Below are 21,964 nucleotides of genomic sequence, written 5' to 3'. Positions count from 1 at the left end.
CTTACCCTGCTACAACACCTGATTCTCTGGGAATCAATAAAGACTTATCGCATTTTATTTTATCTAATCTAAATCGAGTTCTAAAACAAATCATTTCTTCATGAACTCAAAACATGGGAAACCTCTGTGACAGAGATAAGGATTGATTTTCATGTCCCATCTTCCTTCTGTTATTTTCCTTGTTTGCATTGAGAAGTAATTTTTATGCAAATATAGAAATATAAAAAGTGCCCTTAAGCAAGGCAGCCCAGCTAACCCTGCTTGCTGCAGGCCTGTTACTGTCTAGCTGACCTCTGGCCATCTTCAGGAACTGATAAAGATGGAAAATAATTATTATATATATATAACCACAAGCTGAAGATACTCCCTCATCTCTCCCTGCAGGTCAGTCACTCGGCCTGCGTGATGACCACGGCGGTCATCTGTAAACTGCTGCGCTCCAAGGAAGCCACGGCCACCGTGGACATCAGGAACTGGCCGCCCGTCCTCGACACTGGTACAGCAGCTTTTATAACAAACACACACTTGTTCTACTGTTCTTGTGAAGACATGAATGTGCGTTCATTTCCTAACCTTGACCGTCACAAGAACATGATTCCCGCTAAACCTCAACCCTGAACTCAAAGGTACGCAGAGTTTTTAAAAAGCCATTGTTTTCTAGCTAGCAGTCCTCTTCCCTGCATTTTGCTGACACATTGCTTTGTTTCTTGTTAATGTCACCAGCTGTAGCGTGAAACTGTCGACAGCACAAGATATTGAACAAACTAGGGCTGAACGATTAATCGGTATCAAATCGAAATTGCGATTTGAAAGAACGCGATTAGCTAATCGTGAAGATGGCGATTAAATTGTAGGTTAGTTAAACAGCACATCTGGCCCGTTTTAAACAGTCATGCAGTTAAAGATTTATTCAGTTGTCCTCCTTGTGTGACAGAGCTGTTACGGGCCTACTCACCAAGCAAAGCGGGCACAGGGCGTGTACTTTTTAATTTGTCCTTTCTTGTACTTCAGCTACGGATAACAGCTCTGTGTGAGCCCGTTTCGTGCCGCTCTCTGCTGGCTACATACCCAACATGCAGAATTTCAGAATAAGAGCGTTTTGCCTGTCTGATTTTGCTGACTTCTTCAGATTTTGCGTATTTGTTCAATTGTCCTTGGTTTTTGTGCTTCTACCGTGGTTAAGTAGCTACGTAGTTAAATTGTTTCAGTTTTTTTGGTCTGTTTTAACTGTGTTTATTGTTGATGTCTACAAAGGGTGTTTTATTTTGAAAATTGACCGCCTTCTGTGTCTGACTTCCTACCCGGTTCATCTGCTTGACGCGTCTTCCGTCAAAAATAAAACTTGCAGTGAATATTGAACTTTAGCTGAACTTTTTTATAATCACAAATCACAATTAGATTTTTTTCCCCAAATCGTTCAGCCCTAGAACAAACTATTGGTTCTACTGGTGAAAAACTGCAAACTGTACCTTTTAACCCTTTTTTTAATCCCATGTTTAGGGCAAAACACACCCCAGCAGCACAAAACACCTGCATTAATTTTATGCCCACACACACATGTCGTCATGTTCTTTCCGTTTAAGACATCCGTTACACTTGAAATATGTAACCGTGTGTGGATCCAGATGGAAGGAGTCCCTATAATGTGACAGGGTTAACTTTTGGTTTCTATCACAGAGTAAGATTTAGTTCTTCATAATCTTGAAACTGGATAGCTGTAAACAATCACACACAGTTACTTTTTACTTTTTTTCTTAAATCTCCATCAATGATTGCTCACAAGCTGCTGAAGTAACATTGTGGGTTCAGTGTGAGGTCAGTGTCTCTGAAATGAAGGCAGCCCAGCAGACAGTTCAGTGTAATAAAACAAAAATGTGTGTGTGTACCGCAGATGACCTGCCAAAGAAGAAGCCTCCAGCGCTCCATAAGCCCACCAACCCTGACGGCCTGGCCTATCTGGACTTCAGTGTGTCGACGACCGGGATGCTGGCCGGAGTTCAGGTCAGCTCGGTGCTAATCCTCGTCACCCGAGCCAAACCTCTTACAGCCTCTTGTCCCGTCGCCGGGACAGACCTCCTGTCTGTTCATTCAGCTGTCAGAGCGGCACACCATGTACAGCACATCCAGGAAACGTGATAAAAAGAGCAGAATAAAAGCACATTTGGCTCAGTGTATAAACCCCAGAGCTTGTTTAAATAAACACAAAACTGAAAGATGTGTCCTCTCCCAGTTTACATCAAGCAGATGCGAGTATGGAATAAATTTGAGCAAATGCAGATTGTTGCGTTTGGGAAAATAAGTCTAATAAGTTACAGCCTGAGTTACAGCATCTACCAAAACTTGTGTTCCTTGAAAAAGCATTACATTTAAGATTAACTGTCCGTCTCTCTGCCTTGTTTCCTGTGCGTCTGTGTTTGTGTGTGTTGTTGTTGTGTCTCTCTCTCCTTTCCGCCCTCTCTCCAGATGTCCCATAATGCCGTTGGAGCCTTCTGTCGGTCGGTAAAGCTGCAGTGTGAGTTGTACCCGTCCAGAGAAGTGGCCATCTGTTTGGATCCCTACTGCGGCCTCGGCTTTGTCCTCTGGTGTCTCTGCAGGTCGGCGCAACTCCTAAACGTGTCTCTGTCTACTTCCATTAAAAATTTATATTTTGAGTTATGCAGATTGCAGTCGTCTGTCAGTATAGTTCACCAGACAGCCTCTTTATTCACAGAAGGGTCGGCACATGTTATACTCTTCATTCTGATTTATGTCAGAAAGTTGTCCAGCCGTCCTTTAGCAACAAGGACAGATATTTTATTTGTGCAACTCTCAGTTTGAGACTCGACTGTCTTTAAATCTTTTCACTGTGGTTCCAGATCTCAGCTCTGCTTAGTTTTAAATCCCCAGCTCGTAAATTTTGATCTTGGCAAAGACAGATTTCAGCTGCCGAATGTCTCATAAATAAAGCAAGACTGCAAATCACCTTCGGGATGAGAATTTCTCGTCCACATCAGTGACTTTAAAGCAACAATAACTTTTTACCTGATTGTTATAATAAATGACAATGTTTCTCTGGAAAATACATCTCGATCTCAGTGAGACCAGCTGATTATAAAACAGATGAGTTGTCATTTTATTGCTTGAAGCCATTAAAAAGGTGCATGAGGAAAGTGTGTTGTGTTGTCTGCAGCGTGTATTCAGGACACCAGTCCATCCTGATTCCTCCGGTGGAGCTGGAGTCCAACCCGGCGCTGTGGCTGCTGGCCGTCAGCCAGCTGAGGGTGCGAGACACCTTCTGCTCCTACAGCGTCATGGAGCTCTGCACCAAAGGACTCGGCCTGCAGACCGAGGCGCTCAAGGTCAGCAAGACACTGACGCAAAATGTCAACTTATGTAATATTTGTGACATTTATTCTGCACGTTTAAACCATTTTCAACCACAGAACGTTTTCTAGGAAACCACATATTTATTTATTTATTTATATTTATTTATTTAGCTCCATTTTGACAGCAGGAACCCGGCTCAGGTTTTGGATCATGGGCCCCAAAAGGACGTGTACTGATGTTAAAAGTATAGTTATGTTGTTTGATTCCAAGCCTGTCTAAAAAAGAGAGAGAGCTTTGTGAACGAGAGCGAGCGAACATGCGAGTTAACGGGAGAAACCAAACTTAATTTGCTGATTATTTTGTACTATTGTTGTTGTTGTTGTGTGTTCTTTCCCACCTTGCATGTCTCCTTTGCATCTGTTTAGTACTGTACATTTTGTTTTTAAAAATCACTTATGTATTTTCTTATGTGTAAAAACTGCCCCTCAAACACAATAGTTTTAGTCTAATTTACTTATAAACAAACGGGAATTCACAAAAATACTTTTTGTTCCTGAGTTTAGTTCCTGTGGCTTCATAGTTCCTGAAACTATTGGGTGTAAAAGGCCTTTTTGTTCATCTTTGTTCGTCAACATTTTCAATGTAAAATAGCCCTTTTAATCAAAAATGGCTAATAATACTAATGCTGATAAATCAGAGCAGTAAGTGTGAAGTAAATCTTCTATAGGACAGGAAGTGAAGGGACCCACCAGATTACCACTGATCGGTCCTCAAACTGTCCTCAGTCACAGTCAGAAGATGATTTGTCTTGTGGCTGGGGACTTTTCCCAAAATGCATCAGTACAGTTGGACTGAACACTCGTGCTGTAGTTTAGAGGTAATTCACTCACACTGCGTCTGTGTCTGCTCAGCCCGAGGCCACATGTGACTGCTGAAGTTACAGACGCCTCTGATTGGTCGATGGTGGAAGCTGCAGAGTTTATTTCAGTGATTATCTTTCTTTTAGTCTCCATGGAAACTAACGGGCCGACCCAGAGTGAAAAATCTTTAGATCTTTACACACAAGCAGCCCCACGCTCCGTACGTTAACCTTAACTGAATTCTTACTTCAGCACTAAACCCTCAAACTGTCCTTCTTTCTTTAGAGACTATAAAACACAACTTTTACCTCGCAAAAACACTCTCATCTGCTTATGTAAAAAATTATAATGGTCGATGCCTGATCAGTCTCATAATAAGAGAAACCAAACAGATATGAAGGAGCCCCTCAGTCCTTTATGTGATATGTGTTCTTCCCCTCGTCTCTCGTCCAGGCCCGGGGTCTGGATCTGTCCCGGGTTCGGGCCTGTGTCGTGGTCCGCGGAGGAGAGGCCCAGGATGTCGCTCACACACTCCTTCTCGAAGCTCTTCAAAGACCTCGGCCTTCACCCACGATCTGTCAGCACGGCCTTCGGCTGCAGGGTCAACCTGGCCATCTGCCTGCAGGTGAAAACACACGAGCGGCCGCTGCCACAACGGAAAAGAGACGCATTTTAAATGGAGTCTTGTAATGAAGCACTGTTCATCTGTAGCTCTACATTTTGCCACCTCACAACCACTTTAGGACTGACACCGAATAGTCGAATAGACACAATAGTCGAAGATTCGATGCTTCGATGGGCGGAGCCTGATTCGACTGTCAATCTCACAGTCGAAGCTTTGCAGTGAAACAAGAATCACGCAGTTTTGGCGATATGGGGGTGCTCAACGTCTGATTTTACATAGAACTACAGTTTTTCGGACAATAAGTTAATATACAGCCTTTTACAATATACATTTCAACATTTAATGCTGTAAATAAACATGTAGAAAGAATAAAACTTTCTATAAATGTTTTTAAAGTGCATGAATAAATCCATAGATTGTAACCCTAACCCTGGTTCATCAGTGCGCATGTGTAGGCGTAGCGTGTATGTGTGTAGTGCCAGAAGAGACGGAGCCCCAGCTTCACTAGTGTTGTGCCGAAGTTGTTAGCCCCTCGCAGGACTTTCGGATAATTTATCACCGTTGATGAACCACACAAAGAATATTTTAGCGTTTTTAAATAGCCGGCTACTTTAAATAGGCCCGCGAGGAACCGCGACGTGCATTCAGTCGTCGGCATCTTGTTTACTAATTCTTTGATCATAAAATTCCAGATTCCTGATTTTGCCGGTTTTAGACTGTATTTTGCTTGTATTTAGACAATATTTAACATTGTAAAACTGTCACATGACCAAAAAAAAGAAGCTTTTGGATAAAAACATGTTTGTATTGCTTGTTAACAGAGGTATTGTTCTGGTTTGTGTGGGATTGTTTTGGTGTTGGTGTTGCCCAGTTTACCTCACTATTTATCTTCCACAATTTAAACAAACATTACGTTGCTTAAAAAAAGAAGCGGTTGTTGTCTTTATCTCTTCTCAAACGGGCTTTATCTTTGAGGAAACTGCTGCAGCAATAACCAGCGTGGCTCCTGGACATCTCTCTCATATCACATGCTCACTGTGTCTGTGTTGTGATTGGCTGCAGGGCACTTCAGGACCAGACCCCACTACTGTGTACGTGGACATGAGAGCTCTGCGACATGACAGGTACCACAGTTACTGTCAGCTTGTCATTCATAATGTTCCCTTCGCTGCCCAAAGCCGTGACATTTACACGTGTGTTTGTGTTTCAGGGTTCGGTTGGTGGAGAGGGGCTCTCCTCACAGTCTGCCATTAATGGAGTCTGGCAAGGTGAGTGAGATTCAGATCTATGTTAACGCTGATATGTTTCCAAGCTCAAGACTTTGTCCTAAACTGTGATTTCATGTTGGCCCGAACAGTGTTTTGTCTAAACAGATCCCATAAAACGGCCATCTAATTGGATTTCTCTCTCTCTCTCTTGAGACCTGAGAGCTTTGTTGCCAGATATGATTCATGAGCATGATGTTTGTGCACTCTTAAGGAGATCAAAATAAAACATATTAAACTACATTCATTTTGATTTGTCGAGGGTCCTTTTAAGAAAACCTCACGGACACAGAACAGATGCAAAAAAGGCAGCAATCAGAATGACAGACCGATTGGACTATTTCTGCTCTCGACTGCACATCCTCCCACGTTCAGTGAGTCATTAGAGACAGCAGGCTTGAGTCCATGACGAGCCCCGAAACATCCGTCCCCCCAGTCTGTGACTGTGGATATGTGGGTGAAGGAGAGATCGCATCGCATTCACCACATGTTCGTCTCAAATGTGGTAAAAATACACATCTTGTATACCGGAAAGCAGTGACGTGTACTGTCAAACTGCAAAGTACACATCGACACTATACTGCCATAAGTTTTAGGACACCCCTCTGAATCATTGTTTGTTCCAATCACTTTCATGGTGTATAAAACTAAGAGCCTAGGCATGCAGACTGCTTCCACAAACATTTGTGAAAGAGTAATAAAATGCAATAAATCCATTCGTGAAATTTCCTCACTACTAAATATTCCACAGTCTACTGGTATTTTAACAAAGTGGAAGCGATTGGGAACAACAGAAACTCAGAAGTGGTAGACTAGACCACATAAAATCACAGAGCGGGGTCAGCTAATGCTGAGGCGTCAACTTTCTGCAGAGTCGATAGCTACAGACCTCCAAACGTCGTGTGGCCTTGGGATTAGCTCAAGAACAGTGCGTAGAGAGCTTCATGGAATGAGTTTCCATGGCCGAGCAGCTGCATCCAAGCCTTACATCACCAAAGCGTCGGATGCAGAGGTGTAAAGCACACCGCCACTGGAAATTAGAGCAGTGGAGATGTGTTCTCTGGAGTGACGAATCACGCTTCTCTGTCAGGCAACCCGATGGACGAGTCTGGGTTTAGCGGTTGCCATGAGAACGGTACTACAGTGTGAAGTTTGGTGGAGGAGGGATTATGGCGTGCGGTTGTTGTTTAGGGGTTGGGCTTGGCCCCTTAGTTCCAGTGAAAGGAACTGCTAGTGGTTCAGCACACCAAGACATTTTGGACAATTTCGTGCTCCCACCGTTGTGGAAACAGTTTGTGGATGGCCCCTTCCTGTTCCAACATGAATGTGCACCAGTGCACAAAGCAAGGTCCATAAAGACCTGGATGGGCGAGTTTGGTGCGGAGAACTTGACTGGCCTGCGTCCTGACCCCAACCCGACAGAACAGGCCTTCTCCTCCAACACCTGTGTCTGACCTCACAAATGAGCTTCTAGATCAAAAATTCCCATGAACACACTCCTAAACTTTGTGTACAGCCTTCCCAGAAAAGTTGAAGCTGTTATAGCTGCAGAGGGTGGGCCAACTCCATATTAAACCCTACAGATTAAGAATGGGATGTCATTAACCTTCATGTGCATGTAAAGGCAGGCGACCCAAAACCTTTGGTAACATAGTGTATATCACTGCAGCAAGGTGAGAAGTTAAACCACTGGAGATCAGCAGAAACAGAAATCTCAACCACTGTTAAAGGGTAACTTGGGTTTTTCTAACACTATTTTCCCATGTTTTTTGTATCTATGTGACTAATTTTTCGAATTTCGTCCAGTATCAAGCGAACGAGCTGCAGTCTGCAGCAGTGAAACTGAGCTGCAATTGTGCCCCTCAACTTACATCCTCTAAAGTGCTTTCTCTTGCCACTGACGGGCTCAGATTGTTATTTTAAGTGTCTGACAACATTGTGGAAAGGATCCCTACAGAGATAGACCTTTTTTTAAAGAGTAAGATCCTTTTTGTTTAACCAGAAACCGTTGCTATATTGCTCTCGTCAACGCCACCAGACTCCCTTTACAAATATGGTCAATTTACCTCTCTGGTCTTCTGCTGCTGTTTTTTTGTTTCTGTGTGTGAGTCTATGTGCATTAATGTTAAATTTGTTAAGTTACACTTTAAGTTGCTTTTTAAGCGTTATCGTGTTGGACTAACAGTAACATACTAAAAGCATCTTTACTCCAGATAGTTATCACGATTACTTACTTTTGTTTTCCCCAAAATAACAAAATACTTTACTCCTTATGTGGAGATAACAAAGATAGAAAACAAAATAATATCACATCCTGGCAGATGGTGAAGGAAGAACATATTATAACCCGCAGTATATGACTCGCCCACATTCAGTCAAGTCAGTTTATTTATAGAGCACATTTAAAAAACAACAAATGTTGGGGCGTCCAGGTTACCATGTGATTCCAGCTCGTACATTTAGTTTCTGCTCTTTTCTGTCGTCAGAAAGAGACAGCAGTTTTACTAGAACCGGCGTCCTTTTTGTCTTCGACCTGCTGTAGAAATAAGAGATGCACCGATATTGAATTTAAGGGCACATAACTGAGAAGTGTCTGTTCGTTTCTGCCGATCCAAAACAACCGTCATTATATTTGTCTGGCAGAAATGTGAAGAGCAAAATAAAAGCTAACGGCATTTTATGCTGACTTGTGCCCCTAATATAAATGTAGTATCAGAGAGACAGCAAACAGGTAATTTGTCACACGACAGCTCAATTATCCGAGCAATAACTTTTTTAATTTATTGGAAAATAATACCTCAGCTAGTAGAAATACAAGACTCTGTGCGAAACAGAGTCAGACAACTTTCAAGAGTGTCAAGCCAACAAATTAAACGGATGACATGCTGAGCTAAACTGATCGCTGACCTGAAGGACGCACTTAAATCGTGCTTTTAGAGGAGTGAAATGAAAATAAGATGCAACGAGGGAAAGGTAACAGGGTGCTCCGACTCCATCTGCCTGATAAAGACAGGAAATGTCCCCTGAAACGAGTCTTTCTTCACTGACTTTTGAGTCTTTCTGCAGCACTTAAGATCTGCTGCTTTAATCCAGGAGCAAATTATAATGCAGAGCAGCACTTATTTCAGTTTCATTACACATCTCTTAGCAACTAACCAAACTCCAAACACCGCGTAATGTCTAAATATATAACACTGAGGAAAAATAAGAAACCAATTAGTGTTAATTGATTCTAAAACTTTGTAAGAACAGGTGAACTCTTTGTTCTGTTAAGGTGGACAAGTTTCTTTATACCTGAAAGATGCTGTTCAGATATATGCAAACGTGGAAGCTGCCAGAAAACCGTTTAAATCCCCTGAAACCCTTCAACGGCTTTTGCTTACTTGCCTTTTCCGTTTTAAAACAGGGAAATCCTTGAGTGCTTATGCAGTTGCTAAAAGTTTATAAACTCCGTCTGTCCACTGCTCCGGTCCAGGCTGAAATATCTCATGTGCTGGATACTCTGCCATTAGGCTACTTACTTTGGTGATCCCCTGACTTTCCCTCTAGCGCCACCATGAGGTTGACTTTGCTGTTTTTTAGTGAAACATCCTGACAATTGTTGTATGGATTGAGACTTGGGGTATGGAATAAATACTGTCCCAAATGTATTGGAGCTGGTTGGAAAAGTTTTATATTCCTGAAAATGACCACCCCCCAGAATCTGTGATTGGATGGTGAACTGATATTTCTGATTGGATATCCAAATGACATGTTAATCAGAACATCCCCATCGGTTATTCAGTAGAATGTGAGACAAAAGTACTTGTAACTGTAAGTTTGTTTTGTACCTGTAGATTCGGTACTTGTAAACTTAGGGTTTTTCTGATATTCGGATACACATTCAAACACTTCCACACAGCTACAAAACATTTTCACGAGTACAAAACTTTTCCACACATTCAAACATTTGAATGTACAAGTACAAAAGTTTTTCACGAGTACAAAACTTTTCCACACATTCAAACATTTGAATGTACAAGTACAAAAGTTTTTCACGAGTACAAAACTTTTCCACACATTCAAACTTTTCCACACAGCTACAAAACATTTTCACGAGTACAAAACTTTTACACACATTCAAACATTTGAATGACAAGTACAAAACATTTTCACGAGTGCAAATCATTTTCACAAGTACAAAACTTTTCCACACATTCAAACTTTTCCACACAGCTACAAAACATTTTCACGAGTACAAAACTTTTCCACACATTCAAACATTTGAATGTACAAGTACAAAAGTTTTTCACGAGTACAAAACTTTTCCACACATTCAAACTTTTCCACACAGCTACAAAACATTTTCACGAGTACAAAACTTTTACACACATTCAAACATTTGAATGACAAGTACAAAACATTTTCACGAGTGCAAATCATTTTCACAAGTACAAAACTTTTCCACACATTCAAACTTTTCCACACAGCTACAAAACTTTTTCACGAGTACAAAACTTTTACACACATTCAAACATTTGAATGTACAAGTACAAAACATTTTCACGAGTGCAAAACATTTTCACAAGTACAAAACTTTTCCACACATTCAAACATTTGAATGTACAAGTACAGAAGTTTTTCACGAGTACAAAACATTTTCATGAGTACAAAAATTTTCCGCACGTTCAAACATTTGAATGTACAAGTACAAAACATTTTCACCAGTACAATGAAGCATAGTGCAAAGGATGCTGGAATAAATAAGTATTTTGTGCAGGAGTAATGACTCGACGTAGGTGGATTTAGTATACAATATCTACAGTATGAACAGCACTGAAATAGAGAATGGTGAATAAATAATAAGTGGTAGCCAGTAAACAGGTGGCTGAGTAGAGACAGAGTTACTGGGTTATTGCACAAGAATTGTTTCTGACACTGAGTCAAGATCAGCTGTTGTGAGTGATGGCTTGTGGGAAGAAACTGTTCCTGAGTCTGTTGGTTTTGGCGTGCATGCTCTGTAGCGCCTACCAGAGGGGAGAAGCTGGAACAGGTTGTGTTCGGGGTGAGATGGATCTGCAGTGATGTTTCCTGACTCTGGAAATGTATAAGTCCTGAATGGAGGGCAGGTTGGCACCGATGATGTTTTCTGCAGTCCTGACTGTCTGTTGTAGTCTGCTCCTGTCCTTTTAGGTGGCAGATCCAAACCAGACAGTGATGGAGGTGCAGAGGACAGAAAATGTCAGCTTGTTGTTAGCACGCTGACATTAGCATTTAGCTCACACAGAGGTGGAAAGTAACTAACTACATTTACTGTATTTAAGTACAATTTTGATGTACTGTATTTGAGTATTTCCATTTTTTGCTACTTTCTTCTCCACCGGAGTTCAATGCAAATATTGTAGTTTTTACATTTATTTGTATAAGTTTAGTTATACTACTTACTTTGAATATTTAGATTAATAATACAAAATATAATCAACAAACACAATATGGTGTATTATTAAGATAAGACTTTGTTGAAATATATGAAGTACATAAAGTCAGTAAACTTAGCTCCACCTTTATCAGCTGCAACATTAAAGTCATTACACATTAATCCATCAGTAATTAGAATCTAATGATATATGTTATTCTTAAATGGGCCATTCTTAATGATGAGTACTTTTACTTTTGGTGCTTTTAAGTAAATTTTTGATGCTCATACTTTTGTACTTTTATTCTACTGAAATGTTTTGTACACTGTGGTTTTGCTCATGACTACTTTTGAGTTCTTGAATTATGAAACGAGTGACTGAAAGTGTTTATCATTAAATGTACTGTTTTATGGGTGGAGTCTGGTCCCGGAGGTTTAGAAACAGTCCTGATCTGTGAGGAAAGTGAGTCTTTCGTAGCTGTGTGAAGCAAAATTGGACTTGTTGGCGCTCGATGAGACGTTCATGTCTCTTCTTCCTCCACACTGACACACAAAGAGAGGACGTCATGTTTCAGGAGCTGGCCATCGATCAGCCCGCTGTTTATTTTGACTCACTGTATGTGGGAGGAGGACAGAAAATGTTTACCAGTCACTCCGTCCTTTTATCTTAAAGCTTCACGAGCACAGTGTGCGTGTGTTGGTTTGTGCATGTGGACGATTAAATCGATGAATCTATAAATGAACCCTGGTTGTGTGAAGCATCTGTTCGAGCTGATGAAGGTTTAAAGTGTAACCGTGTGTTCAAAGTAAACCACTGGGTCTATTTCTGGAGTTCATGCTGGATTCAAAGACGTGAGTGAAGCGGTAACTGATTATTTTTTCCCCCTCAGATCCTACCCGGAGTTCGTATCATCATCGCCAACCCAGAGACCAAAGGGCCGCTGGGAGACTCTCACCTCGGAGAGGTCGCCAAATATGAACTCTGTCTTCCTCTTGATTGTCTTTTAGTTTTTCCCTCTTTGCTTTTATTTCCTGTCTGTCTTTTTATTTTGTTTTGTTTTTCTTCTCTTTTGTGTAACTCTTTTGTTTCTTTTTCTTTCGTTTCCCTCTTTTAAATTTCCCTTTCTTTTCTTTTTGCTTTCTGAGCTTCTTTGTTATTTTTCTTTTATTTCTGCCTTTATCTTTGGTCTTTCTTTTCAGTTTCCCTTTTTGCTTTCTGCGCTTTTCTTTTATCTTTTCTTTTTTTTCTGCCCTTTTTATCATTTTTGTCTTTCTTCTTAGTTTTACTTTTTATTTTTCCTATCTTAGTTTTTCTGTTTTCTTTAATTTCTTTTCTTATCTTCCTGTCTTTCTTTTCTTTCTTCTTAGTATTTTTTTGTTTTCTTTTCCTTTCTGTCTTTCTTTCTTTTCCTTTTCCCTTTCCCTTTCTTACACCTTTATTTTTCCTCTTTGTTTTTGCAGCTTTTCTGTTTTCTCTTCTGTTTGTCGTTTCTTTTTCTAGTTTTCTGTTTTGTTGTCATTTCTTTTCTGTCTTCCCATGTTGTTTTTGCTCTTTGTTTCCTTCTTCCTGCCCGTCTCTCTCCTGGGTGTTTTTTTTCTGCTCCTGAAGACTTCTAGACAAAAAAAAGAACAATTTATTTCTTGATTTGTTGTTTATCATTTTTTATTTTTAGAATATTCTCTGCCTTATTTCTTCATTGAAGTTTCAGTTAAAATTCCCGGCAGCATCATAAATGTGTCTGATGTTGCAGCTGAAAAACAACAATAGATGATTTATTCCCTTCCTCCTGCAGATCTGGGTGCACAGCGCTCATAACGGCAGCGGCTACTACAGCGGTTACGGCGAGGAGGTTCTCCAGTCCGATCACTTCAACTCTAGACTCAGTTTTGGAGACACTCAGACAGTCTGGGCCAGGACGGGGTACCTGGGCTTCCTCCGCCGCACCGAGCTCACTGACGCCAACGGAGGTTAGTTTCCCCTCTGACTCCTACGTTTCCTCTCCGCCTGCTACAACAACACCAACAAGGCTTTTCTCTTCCTCTTGTTTCCAAACAGAGAGACACGACGCTCTGTTCGTGGTGGGCGCTCTGGAGGAGGCCATGGAGCTGAGGGGAATGAGGTACCATCCCATCGACATCGAGACCTCCGTCATCCGCGCCCACAAGAGCATCATGGAGTGGTCGGTCTCACTTACATAAATTAAGGGGTTTTCTGGTGGTGGAAATTTCCTGATTCATGTTGTGTTCCAGAAATATTCAAAGAGTAATGAAATTTCTCTCAGCTTGTCCCCATCTCCACGCCCACCTTTAGCTACGCCTGGGTGATATAACAACCGTACATTGTGATAATGATATACTGGGATATTGTCAATGTTTTGAAACTTGAAACTTATTCTTAAATTTTAAAAAGCATATAAGTACCCTAAACAAACCTCTGTGGATTTCATCACACTAGCGATGTTTCCATCTAATTGTTAAGCGTTTCCATCAGCTGGTTTGAAGCGAATAAACCAGCAAGCGTAGTTACGTCAGTAGTTGACGTTGCACATGGCAGAAACAAAATCAGTGGCATGAACCCGAGGACCATAGATATGAGATAAAATGGAGAGAGGTCCTCAGGAATGTGTTTCAAATGGGCAAACTGCTACCAACCATGTCTCCGCCCGTTATGGAAATATCCGTCAAGACACCGACAGCAGAAACAGCTGATCAGACGTGAGTTACATGTTCGCCACATCAGAACGTATTCGGCAAAAGTTTTTCCATCTCCCATTTAGCGTGTTTGACAAAGGCAAAAACCACCTCAACCGAATTTTGCCTTTTTCCGTCAACCTTTTCTAATGCGACACTTCAAAATGCGCATAAAAAAAACGTTGATGGAAACAAACCTCTAAGTGAGAGATTTTAACAGGGACAGATACTATACCTCAGCAAAATCTGATGGTTGACAAATTTCTGTTGCGTCAGTGATTTTCATCCTGCGGGACGACCCGACCTTCCACCAGTTCTGGGAATAAACATTTTTGCCCACGTAATCAGACTACCTTAATATAACATCATCAAATTTGGGCAAAGTGACCTTTGCAGCAAGAGAGAGGGCGTCTTACAACAGTGTTTATCTGCAAGTCTGACAACATTTATACTACTGATGGACTTCTCTAAGTTCTGTGAAGTTTATAGGAACATGTTGACATGCTTAATTAGTCTTTAAACCACCCTAATCAACATGTTACAAATTGATAAAATGACTCAGTGACGAAGATAATAATCGCCACTTTTGCCTCTTTTAGCTCATAGTTTTGGTTTTAGGTGGAAGTGGATTTGGTATTCAGAGCAACTGATACAACAGTTGGTACTGGCTTCAGTCGACTGCAGGGGCGGGATATATTGTCAAGTCGGACAAAATATTCTTCCCGTAAAATGCGTGAGCTTAAAATAATGACCAATCAGGCAAAAGGTGGTTCTAACTTTGTGCAGCCGGAGAGAAGCAACTGCAGCCGCCTTGCTCCTGCGAAGTTTAAATGTCACCTGACATAGCGACGTTTTTGCAGCGCTGGCAAAAGTCGCACAAAATTTCCAACCAGCATGCACCACGTTAAGTCAGCGCCCCCTGGTGGCCCGAACATGAATGAATGCAGCTTTAACAGTAGAAAACATAATGAATGAAATCTGTGTCCTTCTCAGTGCGGTGTTTCCCTGGACCAACCTGCTGGTGGTGGTGGTGGAGCTGGAGGGCTCCGAGCAGGAGGCCCTGGACCTGGTTCCCATGGTGACCAAGGCGGTGCTGGAGGAGCACTACCTGATCGTGGGCGTCGTTGTGGTGACGGACATCGGCGTCATCCCCATCAACTCCCGCGGCGAGAAGCAGCGCATGCACCTCCGCGACGGCTTCCTACAAGACCAGCTAGACCCCATCTACGTGGCCTACAACATGTAGCCTGAGTGTGTGTGTGTGTGTGTGTGTGTGTGTGTGTGTGAGAGAGAGAGAGGGAGAGAGAGCAAGCATGCGTTTGTATGCCGTGAATATCGCCGTTGTTGTTCATTTATTTCCCAAAATCAAGATGTACTGTATTTTTGAACCTGCATATGGTGTGGTCTTAAATCGTCCGTTTTCTTTAAAGTCGTGTTGTGCCGGTTGGTTGGTTGATTGGCTGATTGGTCGATCGATCGATTGCTCAGTGGTAGTATGATCATTTTTACACCCCCCGTTCAATTTCGTGACCGTTAACCACGAGCTTGTCACTGTAGAAAGCCTTAGGGGGAACACTGTGTACGGGGCGGACGCTCCGGTCGTCACGCCGCGTCTCGTTTTTTTTCTGAGGTTTTAGGAGGTAAAAGTAGAGAGAGAGAGAGAGAAATACTAGAGACTGTACCTGTCATCATGTTTTACTGGTCGAATCAACAAAAAAACAGACTTGTGGTATTTCAATTAGAACAGGGGCAGCCAGATTATTGTAAAAATATAAATATTGTACATAAACATAATAATCTATATGGAGAGGTACCTAAAACACGATGAGGTATAGTAGCCCCTATATGCAGCTCTCTCCACCTGCACCCTGTGTGAGTGTGTGTGCGTGTGCAGAGTGTGTGTTAATGCATTTTACATAGTTTAAATGTGATTCATGCAACAGATTTTAACCTTAGACGAACAAATAAGAAACTTTTCTTTTTTTTTTTTATGGAGAATAGAAACCGTAAAAGTTAAATCAGTTTAAACTGAAAACATAACAAAACAACAACTATATGTGTTTTCAGTGTCCAAAGTTTTAGTGGCTCAGAAAAAAAAAAACACACACACACGTTGATTCATCTTTTTCTGAATCTAGATAAACGGGCTTTATCTCACTTGAAGTTTCTGACCACTGAACTATTTTTAACACGCAAACGTTAAGTGCAATGTCTGTCAATAAAGTAACATGCACAGTAATCATCTTTCATCGTACCAGTCGAGCTATTTTTCAGTCAGCTTATTAAACGGCTTTCTGTCTTCAAAGCATCCAAAGCATCTGGTCGAGCAAAGTGCACTGTGTGAATATAAAAGAGGGAATATTGTTAATATTTAAAAGGGAGTTTATGGAAACAGCCTTTAGTTTACTTTAATCAGAGAGCGAAAAGACAAGCAGATGTGACAGTGTGGAGGATAAAACGCAGCTAAACATGCATGTAAATGCTGATTAACTGCGACCACATCTGGAGGCTGTCGGGGAGGAAAAGTGAACTGTAGACAAAGTTTACATGTGAAAGCTCATAATGTAGCAATAACGCCCGGAAAGGACGTTCTTCACTGCAGGGAGTCGAGTTTATGGTATGATGTCAGAGCATAAACTCTCACATTCGTTAGATATTTTCTTTTGGCACATATTTTCAAGTGAGCATCAGATGTTATTACCCCTTTTTTAACTCCACACTGTGAGTTCAAACCGTCTGGCTGTTCAACTTTCTGTAGGTTTGTTTGGTTTCTTCACCTCCAGATGAGATTTGCTGCCGAACTAATCGATGTATCTCAGAAAAGCCGCAGGATTGACTCTGTTTTCCATTTTCAGGATCAGTCTGTGCTGCGAATATTTACACCAAACTTGGCTTTTATTTTATGTCAATTTGTAACCGAAAGGATTTGGAAGGAGGAGTCTCTGATTATGAAACGAAGAAGCAAAGTCGCAGCATCGCTTTGTGCCGTCGCTGATCAAAAATAAAAGTATCTGCTCAGTGTTTGTTTCCTGAAAATAAAAAGTGTTATCAGTTGAATCGGTTTAAACAGAAAGTCGATTTGTTAAAATATTATTTGGCACTTATATGAAAGAACTCGAGCAGCAGCTGAGCACTGACTCCTTTAACACTACAGCTGCTAGCAGCACTACGAAAGGTTAAATATGGATCCACAAATCAGACTCATCTTCGTGGTCATCGGTTAAAGAAACTATAAATGCGACGTCTCAATTCAGATCGTTTTCATTTAGTTAGACCACACTGAAAAGACGGGATGGCATCTCTGTAGCAGACCAGTCAACACGCTTCTTTATCTGAATATTTAGAGTTTCACACATTAGGGTAAGTGTTAAATGAACATCTAACTCACTGTGGGAGAATAAAAATGCTAAACGCAACCATCTGGCAACTGAGATGTTGCTTTTATCGCCTCACAGTTAGCACATGTTGTCTTCACACCAAACCTAAGCAAAGAAACAGCTTCTTTTGGGTTGTTTTGGACAGGAATCCTCAGTGAAGAACGTCCTCTGGGCTTTGGTACAACAGTTACCACCTTATGTGCACTGCCTCAGACGTGAGGATACGTATGATTACATTAATATTAAGCTAAAATATCCGTTTATCCCCAGACGAGGTGCCGTAATCCACACCTGCTGGCTAGCTCTGAATTATGGGAATAATCAGCTCTGTTGGGAGCCGTCGTTTCCGGGACTCTGCCGAGTATCAACGGTATTTAGAATAATTCAGCATCGTTTGTTTGCATCCACGTAGATGAATAATGAATAATCATCTCATCGTTCTTCATCTTTGTTTCACTCCCTCGTCTTTGTATCAGAAGAAAAAGAAAAACTTTATGCATATCAGAAGTTGCTTAGTTGCTTTGTTTGGCTAACATAGCATTTTTGGTTTTGTTGGTAGCAGCGTAGCGGGTCATGTTTCAGTCGCTGTGTGTGTGTGTGTGTGTGTGTGTGTGTGTGTGTGTGTGTGTGAGGTGGAGGATGTTCGTTAAGAAGGAAACCCCATCAGAAACCCGGAGGACTCGTCTGTGTGTGTTCAGGCCTGGATGGGAGAGAGACTGCATGGTGTGCGTATGCGCGCACGTATGTGTGTATGTGTGTGTGTGTGTGTGTGTGTGTGTTAGGTGTGTGTATATTGTATGTAAATAGTGTTGATTTTGTACGGTACAGGTGTGTGTGACTTGTTTTGTACACATGATAAAAAGATTAAATGACACTTTTATAAGAGCCTGCTATTGGCTCACCGTCACACTATACAGTGCAATAAAGTGCTTTGATTGGCTAAAACTCAGACTAGTTTTTATTATTATTAATTTTATTATCATTGTTATTATGTGTTTGTGTGTCTCGATGCTTCAGGAGACAGGATATCTACTTCCTAGCTTTTTCTTCTTCAGTAACTAGCAATGTGCTAACATCCTGCTTTATGTTTTATCAATTAATCTTGTGCTCATACACAGCATCTCACAAAAGTCTCACATTTGATTATATCTTTTAATGAAGAAATGACACTTTGCCACAATGTGAACAGTGAACAGTGTAAATTTGCTGTCCCCTCAAAATAACACATCACACAGCCGTTAATGTCTAAACCGCTGGCAACTAAAGTGAGTCCAGCCCTAAGAGAAAAAGGCCAAAGTCAGGTTTTAACTTGCGTTCAGTAAACATCATTAGTAACATTATTTCCTCCTCTGGCTAAAAATACATCGTGGCTGAGCAGTGGTGCTTTGAGCTAAATGCTAACATGCTGATGTTGTAACTTAGCATGCTAACATTTGCCTATTAGCATCAGACAGAAAGGACAGCTGAGGCTGATGGGAATGTCGTCAGTTTTGCAGGTAAACCAAAGTACAGACAAATTAAAAGTTTCTGAGAAAATATATGTATAAGAAAGTTAGTAAAGCGTTGCTTAGAAGTTTGAATACTGTCGACAAAAGTGGTCCAGAAATTTAAAATGGATGGACTTGTGGGTAGCTCACTGTGACATCCAGGACGTCCACGGAAGGTAACACCTCGTTAGGGGGCTTTCTGATCAGAGAAGTTGAAGAAAACCAGCATGCAAGTTCAGCACAGTTGGCTAAATGAACATTTCACTTATTAAAACCACAAATGTCGACCTCGCGGTGGCGCTAGAAGAAAAGTCGGAGCATCGTTGAAGTCAGGACTCATCCTCTTGAGGAACATCTGGGCAAAGTTTCATGAAAATGCATTTACATACACAACCAGCAAGGCTAGAAAGTACTGAGCTGGACGCAAGAAACATGAAGAAAAAATAAGCAAAGAAGCCTTTCATTTGCATATTTAAATATATTTTTCACACGCAAAGGTGATTTGGTGAAAGTTAAAATAAGAATCTCAGTGGAAGATGTACTTACCATAAAGCTTCAGTATTATTATAAATTAAATCAAATACACACGTCTCAATTAGACGCCTGGGGCCGGTTTCAAAAGCTATTTCAGACCGGTCTATAGTGTTAGACTAGTCTAAAAAAAAAAGGTGTCTTATTTACCCAGAATTCATTGCAGTGTAGTCCTACTTAAGAGAGTCAGGGTCTCCAGTGCTTTGTGCAACGGTCTGATTTAGATGTCTAGAGTCTGACTTTCTATGTCTAAGCCATAGTCAAAGTCTATCTTTGTGAAACCGGCCCCTGGTCTGGGCTTTAAGTTCTCTGCATATATATAAGCCCACCAGGTCACTAGTCTCAGCTGATGGTGCATACAAATATAAATGTTTAAACTTTTGGATTTGCATTTCAGTCATTTTAAAGAAACAATGAGCACCAAAGTATAATTCACTCAGATTCACCGGCATGGTAAACTTTTTAAGCAGGTTTTTAGTCCCAACATGTGGCCGTTCCTTTATTATTTATATATTCCTTTAGTCTGTAAGGGTCCACTGATCAAAATAATCAAAAGGATTTTTCATAAAAATAAATCCAAGTTGGCTTTTATCCTTTCATTACCGGTGTTTGAGGTTGGATCAGATGCTGTGTCTCGGAGGTAGATCGATGCAAGTAATATTGACTCCGGTTTAAATAAATGATTAAATAGTTCACTATCACTATTGAATTTATATTTAGATATTTATTATTTCCCATATTTGCAGAGCAGGAGTTTTGTGGGACAGGAATTAAAGGCCTAGATTAAAGCCATTAGTTAAAGTTCATTCCAGCTCTGCTTTCTGACGATGTTCCGTCTTTATGACCCTGTCGCTGCTGCTGTTATCTCCCGCTTCTCTTTTTGTTGCCTTTCAAATGCTCATTAACGCAGAATCAGGTCTGAAGGCTGAGACGGTCTAACCGCATTAATCCCTTCATCAACACCATGGATTTCTTAAAGGCCAATATTGATCCTTCGTCCTCTATTCAAGTTCCTCCAGTTCAATCAGGCGCAGTCATCTCATGAAAAGATGTCTTAGTCCAAAATGATTTGCGTCTTTATCCCCACGAGATCTTCAGCAGTCAGTCTGACTTTAATAAGATTTCAGTCGTACAGAAAAAGCTTAGCGTCTTCCTCTCCTGTCTCTCCCTCAGTCCTCCTCCTGTCAGCGGATTCCTGCTTGTGAAAACATAACTGACCACCAAAGTTTCTGTCTTCAGGCTGTTTGATGTCTTCTTGAATGTGGAGACATGTCGATCTTTTCTTTCAGGACAAACGTCTTATCATCACACGTTTTTTGTTTTCATGGGAACTAAAAAGCTGGCACTTTTCAGGAGCAATTGTATTATTATGAATTGATTAGCAGCAAGGCAGCAGAAATTGTTGGGAAACATAGTCTTCATTTAGAAAAACAAGGGTCAGATTTTAGTTTTAGTTTTTTTGTTTTCTTGTGAGAATAATAACTTGTGCTCTAGAGAAAATAAACTGCGACTCTGTTTGTAAAAAGCAGTTATTCAGCCATTGAAATTATATATTATGTATACACTACATACACACATATTTAAGTCAAAGCAATAGATTTAATTAGAAAATTAGGTAAAGCAAAGACAAAAAAAAAATACATTATAAATTTTATAAATAAATTATATTAAAATAAATAAATATCTATATTATTTATTTATTTACATTTTTAATAAATAAATTATAATTTATAATAATTATAAAATTTAATTTTAAAAATTATCTAATGTAAGTAAAAGTTTGACTTTTTTTTGTGTGTAAATGTTAAGTAAAACATTTGAATATCTACAGTTGAGGATCATGTGATATGCTTGAAAGCTCCAGAACAGTCACTAAATGGAGGCGAGCTTCTTATACCAACTTTACTCTTGTAGCACTTTTCAAAGCAGTATTTGCACAGTTTGTTACGGGACGGAAAAAAGAAAGACAAGATGATATATGAACACGTGCACAAAAAGTTAAGATCATGAAAAGGCCAAAAGTAAAGACAACAAAGTTTAAGATGCTTTTCAACAGCCGAAGACCTGATTAAGAGCTTTAACAAATATTTATCTGAATTTAATGGCAAATATGTTTAATAACTTTTCCCCAAAGCAGAGTTACAAGTTTCCTTTTCATCTCCCAGTTTTCCCAGAGTCAGACTGGTTTTATTGGCTTCATGTCCAGCGTCCTCTCTCTTGCTATTTTTAATTTGCTGTAAACAGAAAATGCACACAAGTAAAAGCAGAGTTTACACGTGCAAACAATATTTACAGCGACTGCTCAGAAAAAGAGCGATAAACGGGTAAACAGACAGAAATAAAACTCTGTAAAACTGTTCAGCTTCTTTAAAGTCTGAATGTTTAACTTTTAGGTATAAATACAAACCAGTATCCCCCTTTTTACTC

General features: G+C 40.5%; 1 protein-coding gene across 1 annotated transcript in view; it reads left to right on the top strand.

Moving 5' to 3' along the window:
- Nucleotides 1-18,468, top strand: part of LOC119913035 (disco-interacting protein 2 homolog C-like) — a 74,433-nt gene extending 55,965 nt beyond the window's left edge. The window contains 12 exon segments of the mRNA XM_038732356.1: nucleotides 385-496; nucleotides 1,892-2,001; nucleotides 2,464-2,594; nucleotides 3,170-3,338; nucleotides 4,620-4,664; nucleotides 4,666-4,791; nucleotides 5,854-5,915; nucleotides 6,002-6,059; nucleotides 12,342-12,416; nucleotides 13,245-13,419; nucleotides 13,508-13,631; nucleotides 15,136-18,468. Of these exon segments, the coding sequence (XP_038588284.1) occupies nucleotides 385-496; nucleotides 1,892-2,001; nucleotides 2,464-2,594; nucleotides 3,170-3,338; nucleotides 4,620-4,664; nucleotides 4,666-4,791; nucleotides 5,854-5,915; nucleotides 6,002-6,059; nucleotides 12,342-12,416; nucleotides 13,245-13,419; nucleotides 13,508-13,631; nucleotides 15,136-15,388 (1,440 nt within the window). The 3' untranslated portion in view covers nucleotides 15,389-18,468.
- Nucleotides 18,469-21,964: the final 3,496 nt, after the last annotated feature.

This window comes from Micropterus salmoides, unplaced genomic scaffold (genome assembly GCF_014851395.1).
Source record: "Micropterus salmoides isolate LMB-PRFRI ecotype aquatic unplaced genomic scaffold, ASM1485139v1 Ms_hic_scaffold_1, whole genome shotgun sequence".
In the NCBI taxonomy this organism is placed as follows: Eukaryota; Metazoa; Chordata; class Actinopteri; order Centrarchiformes; family Centrarchidae; genus Micropterus; species Micropterus salmoides.
This window is presented reverse-complemented; position numbering and strand designations above follow the sequence as displayed.